The sequence below is a fragment of the Trematomus bernacchii genome, unplaced genomic scaffold (assembly GCF_902827165.1).
Source record: "Trematomus bernacchii unplaced genomic scaffold, fTreBer1.1, whole genome shotgun sequence".
Taxonomy (NCBI): Eukaryota; Metazoa; Chordata; class Actinopteri; order Perciformes; family Nototheniidae; genus Trematomus; species Trematomus bernacchii.
Window position 1 is genome coordinate 2,079,679 of NW_022987899.1, and position 6,000 is coordinate 2,085,678.

Here is a 6,000-nt window from a genome sequence, read left to right on the forward strand (position 1 = left end):
AGGTTCATGACCGAGGGGAGGATGTTTTTTTTGAGAGACCCCAGAATATCAACCGGAGAGGCTGGAGGTTGCGGTCCAAAAAAGATGACCTCAGTCTTGCTCTCGTTGAGGTTGAGAAAGTTTTTGCTCAGCCAGGATTTTATCTCTTTTCTACATGAATATGTGTCCCCGGTGTTCCAGGGAACTCACCAAGTGTCAGAAAACACAACCCTCTCTATTTTCCTCCATACCCAAATCTCTAAAAAAGGGGCTGCAACGGATCTGATAAAAACTGATCCAGATTTGAACACTGTCCTGACGTCAGGACGGTGGCGCTACGGCTATTGGGCCAACTCCACCAATCAGGAGGAGACATCCACGGCCATTGCCGTTCGAAAGCGCTGGAGACGCTGTAGTACATATGCCAGGCCTGTAGATGGTGCTGTTCTCACTGAATCAGCCCTTGCAAAAACAGGGCTAAAAAAGTGCAAATTGAGCGAAATGAGGCATGGCTAAAATGCATGATCTGTTTGGTATTTTGAAAAGAAAAAGTATAAATATGCCTTATATAGGTATGGTCCTACACTATATTATTCAAATATAGCATGATAGGTCCACTTTAAGTACAGGATCTGAGTACTTTATCCACCTCAATGATATGTCTGTGTTTCTGTTACCTGAGACTTAGACTTCCTAAAGAGCGGCTGTTTGACAGCGTCAGCGAGCGACGGGGAGCCGAACGATCCGTCGTCCTCATCTCCGTCCCCGTCGCTCATCTCGCTCTCATCCAGCTTGCGCATGTCAGAAAAGTGACGGATATGATCCAAGGCTGAGTAGCTCTGCTCCTCCTCCTCCTCCTCCTCATCCTCCTCTTCCTCTTTATACCTGCAGGTCAAGCAGAACATTTAAAAATAAGCTCACTTCAAGACACTTATGACATGATCATCATCTCTTAGTTTGATCGAACGTACCTCCGAGGAGAGGTTTTGCAGTTGAGGTTCAAGTCGTTGGGTGCGCTGAAGTCCATCTCGTCCTGAATGATGTCGTCAGCGAGGCTGCTGGGAAGTGCCTCGTCTTCCTGTTTCCCAGGGAGGCTGCCCGGCTCTTCTCCTTCCTCTTCATCAGCCCCGAGATCCTCCGCTTCCTCGTCTTCCAGGTCACGTGACCCGCGGCTCGCCATCAGCGGCTTCTCTCCTTCGAATGGGCCGCCGTTTAACCTGCGCACCAAATACAACGATCAGATTAATACAGCTTCATAAAATAGTAGGAGGATGTTTTTGTACATTGAAGAAAGTTACTAGGAAACTCCTCTGGTGATGTAAAGTAAATAGTAAGTCATAGCAACGAAGACTACACACAGGTATTTGTTCCTGTGAGAATCATTTTCTACATACACAAACAATGTTTTGGGGCTCAGAGGTGGATCTGAGGAAGGATCAGGGTCTGGGACCGAGAGCCGGATTCCTGTTTGTCATCAGGCTCTGGTCTGGAGCCCCTTTGGGCACATCAGCGCTGATCGCTGCAGCACTTAGCTGGAGTGCTTCGCCTCTCTCCTTGTTTATTTTCTCTACTATCTTGTATTCATCTAATAGGCAAAATATTTAGCTGACAGCCCCATTTGTCGGCAGAGTTATGAGAGCGCTGCCAACCGGCCCATTCCTCTTCCCCCACGGAGGCAGAGAGGGCGAGCTATCCAAACTGTCGGAGTCTTAATCTGTCCCTCTGTCTCAGCGGCACAGGAAACCACCATTTGGTAAATCATCTGGAACCACATTCAGACTGATTCACTAATTACACTCCGGGACGTCTTTCGTCAGCTCTCAAAAATGCCGTTTTCTTGCACAAAGGATTTCGGACTGGGAACGGGACGTGGAAGGAGAAGATAGATAGGAAACGAAACACATCGAGCACATCGCCGCGTAATTATAGGATGTTTTTAAACAGGATACCTGCACTGGATGTGAAAGGGATGCATTTGAGCGTGCAGTGAAGATGAACAGATTAAGCACATACAGTATCTATCTTAAATCCTCTTTATCCGCAGCTGATAATAAAGTGCTTTCCACCGAGCCCCCGCTGGGACGGAGAGTTTGTGGCCGACAAGGTGCCTCAGTATTCGTACTGTGTGAAGCTTACAGGGCTGAGAGCGGCTCCTAAAGAGAGAGAGCTGGAGCTCTGTGATTAAGAAAACAGATTCGCTAATTACGCTTTCAAACGTGGTAATTTGCTGGGGATAAAGTATCTATCAGAAGTAGTCAGGAGCGGAGCACTTTGAAAGGAAACACGGGGCGACCCTTTGACCCCACCCCCTCTACCCTCTTCCTGTAGGCAGACATGTTGGTTCCAGATGTGCCGGGCTAACTGCTGCACCCCCCCCCCCCCCTCCCCTCCCTGTTTCTCTCCCCCCCCCCGGTCCTGCTCTCACAGGCCTTCTGCACAATCACCCGAGATCTCTATCCAGACTCACAATCTGCCCTGCCATCACACCAACTGGAGTCACATGAAAACAAACACGGAGACCTGAGCAGACCTCAGAGCTGCTATCCGACCTGATCGCAGCTCCAAGAATTTATTTGCATAATGCTCAGACGTAGTTGCATGCACACACAGATATCTGTTGCGTACGTGTGGCCCAATGGCAACTGATATAAGGAGCTCCTGCCGTTATCTTAAATGACATCGCAGATGATTGCTCTCCACTCCAGAGCTCTGAGCATGATGTCATCATTAACGAGGGGCCGGCTGGGTGGTAGGAAAATCTCCAAAATGAGCTGATAGCAGCCGACCTATTATTCATACCTATTCAAGCCCTGAGAGTGCTTTGTAAGTCCTAATTATGGCAAGAGTTCAACATGCAGTAATGAAGGACTGGGACTTTTTCAGGAGGAATCGTTTATCCCCGCTGTGGGATTATATTTGTGTATAGAGGTCAAAACTGCAGCAAAAGTTGAAACATATAGAACAACTTTCAAAAGGACTTGTTTATTAATTACTTGCTGATTCTGCTCATTTTCAGGTTCATATTTGAGTTTAGTGCCTCTACGTTGACGTGTTCCCACACTTTAATGTTCAAAAGCTCTTTATTTTTCTCATACTGCCTGTGCTGCAGCACCTCTTTTCACCCTCTGTCTGAAACCAGAGCCCAGCCTGCTCTGATTGGTTAGCTGGCCGGCTCTGTTGTGAAATGATCTTGTCCAGTGTAGCTCTATAGATGGAGATCAGATCAGAAAAGAAAAGACAGTCTGGCTCTGCTCACCCTTCCTCTGAGGGGTCCGGGGAGGTCTGGCTCTGGCCCGTGTTGCTGATGAAATTTCTGATTTCATTAAAATAAGAGTCTTCTTTGTCTTCCAATATGGCGCCGCTACCGTCCACTTCAGAGCGAGGGGACGACATGGCAGTGCCTGCAGAGAGAAAAACTCAGTTCTGATTCTGACTCTTCAGCATAATACATATTGAATCAATTTATTTTAAATGCACATTTTCAAGTTAAATAAATTATAACGACTGTGTTTAAACACACAGTTTTGTCTGTTTTCCATAAGTATGTCACTATGATAGTGTAATATATTGACTGAATGACTGAAATATAAAAATGTGATAGAGACCGTTCACGTCATATGGAAATATTTGATTGTGCGTCATGTTATGTACATTTTAGTGGAATCATTTATGACATATTTGGTATCTTTAAGAGCCTTAGAGAACCTTAAAGGATGACCGAAAATGTGACATTTCATTAAATGGGTTTTGGCAATGATTGGCCACACAATATACATTTTTAATGATGGAGCTGTCGAGGTATCTTTGTCGTTTTATCATGTACAGTAAACGATGTTAAAACAGCTTTTCCGTTTAAACATTTCCTGAATATTATCTTTGTGACGTTGTTGTGTTTGTGCAGAGGTGTCTGATTAAGCGGACCCCTCCTCTGAGGAGTGTTCCTCTCGGCTGCTGGCAGTGTGTCGCTGCTGTTCTGCTGATTCAGAGTCAGAGTGAAGCAAGCTGTCAAACCTGTGAGCGCTGCTGCTGATGGAAGCAGCTCATTCAAGAAATACTGTGTGCTGTTGCAGAGGTAGATGACAGATTTATGTCATCAACATTTCCAGCTTCAAAAAAGGGTTTCCAATTAGGAGTAAATTATGTTTTATACGATTCAGCAGCGAGAGTTATAAATACGTTTAACTAATATGCAAAGGAGCTCGGATTTTCCCTGATGAAACAAGGAGGGAAAAGACTTGAAACAGCTGATAATCGAATTGATGAAGACGTCTCACCCGACAGGTTTCCGTTCTCGTGCTTCTTGAGGTGGCGGTCCAGGTTGGTCTGCTGGCCGAAGCAGCGGTCACACAGGTGGCACTTGAAGGGCTTCTCCTTGTTGTGGATGTTGCGGATGTGGCGCTGCAGGTTGGAGGAGATGCTGAAGGAGCGGTCGCAGTATTTACACCTGAAGTACAAGGAAGTCTTTGAGTTAAAGCAATTATGAAATGACAAAAAATACACAAGCTGCGAGTCATAAGTCCAACTGTACTGCATAATGAATCAGGAACCTGTGGTCTGGTCTGTGGGAAACATAATGGGACACACACACACACACACACACACATGCGGTCCCACAGTCCCAGACATGATGGAGGAGCTTGTCTAAGGTGAAACAGCTCTGCCTCTTATCTCCAGCCAGCGCAATAAAACTGCATTCTTCTCTCACTAAATAATCACGCAGCAGATTCGGTCGAAGCCCTGCAAAATTAGAGCCTCCTGCCAAGTTTCTTCATGCAAAATTATACGAGAAGATTACATCTTTTCTTCTACTGGAATTAGCTCGCTCGATTGGCTGTCCCTCGGGAACCCCCCTGGTTATCTCCACACAAAAAAAATTACAATACAGCGGTGATGTTTAATGGCATGCCAGCGTGTGGAGAGCAGGCTATCAGGCCGGGGCAGAGAGGCCTGCTCTCTCCCTCTCTCCCTCTCTCTCTCCCTCTCTCTCTCTCTCCCTCTCTCTCTCTCCCTCTCTCTCCCCTGTGGTCAGCCAAGCTTTGGGCCAACATTCCTCCACCTTAGAAACTACAAAGCAGAGCAGAGCTGGCCAGCGCTTACTCATTATCCACATGTAGTAAATGTGCAAGATTCATTTTTACATGTGTACCAAACTGATGCTGCATTGTTACTTCAGCAGCACCTGGGAAGGGAGGGCTTTTATAACCAAAGTTTCACATAAGTAAAGTTTCTGCATCTTTTTGACTTATTTGCCAACTTTATTCCCCAAAAAACATCTATTTTTGTGACGATAGTAAGCACTTGATGCAGCAAGTAGATTGATAAATACTTTATTCATCCCAAATTTGGAAATTATTTTAAGTGTTGAGGCATTAAAATATTTAAAAGGTGTAATAAAGTACTAACATAATATACTACAGCAGCAGAAATGTAGACATAACATATTTAACATATAGGACAGTATATAAATGATACTACAGTTGTGCAAGGTAGCCAGAGGGCATGCAGATCACTTTGACCTCCTACAAGAGAAATGACCACAGCTGCCGGGACATCTGCCTCATCACCCCAATTTCTCACCAAACTTCCTCCCCTTCCTCGCTCTGTTTAACCAGCCCAGCTTCCCAACCCCCCCCCCACTTTATCCTGTCACCCTGGCTACGGGCACCATTTTTCATCAGGCAAATTATTTAGCAGCAGGATAATTACTCCAGGCTTTTACGGCACACGAAAACACCCATAAAGTCGGTCCTAACTGCAGACAAGAATTCTCTGGGAAAACATCCATCGCTGCTTTGAAATACATCTCTCTATCTCTCCGTCTGACGGAGAATACGCTGAATGAAAGCAGTGATTCACTCGGGATTTAATGTGCAAATCTGACTCTTGACTAGCCTTTTTTAGAGTGTGTATGCTTGGAAGTGAGGACGGTAGGAGGAGGGACGCTGGCAGGAGAGAGAGAGGAGGATGATATTGAGCTGACGTGTTGCTGTTGGACTGTCTCTTCCCTTATAACAGCTCAGA

The 6,000-nt window shown here is 45.7% G+C and overlaps 1 protein-coding gene across 15 annotated transcripts in view; it reads right to left on the minus strand.

The window, feature by feature from the left end:
- Window positions 1-6,000, minus strand: part of mecom (MDS1 and EVI1 complex locus) — a 165,402-nt gene that overhangs the window by 3,362 nt on the left and 156,040 nt on the right. For all 15 annotated transcript variants that reach the window (XM_034114607.1, XM_034114600.1, XM_034114603.1 and 12 more), the window contains 4 exons: window positions 4,254-4,423; window positions 3,236-3,380; window positions 951-1,196; window positions 657-864 (listed from right to left, as the gene is read on the minus strand). In XM_034114607.1, coding sequence (XP_033970498.1) covers window positions 657-864; window positions 951-1,196; window positions 3,236-3,380; window positions 4,254-4,423 — 769 coding nt within the window. The remainder of the gene's footprint in view (window positions 1-656; window positions 865-950; window positions 1,197-3,235; window positions 3,381-4,253; window positions 4,424-6,000) is intronic.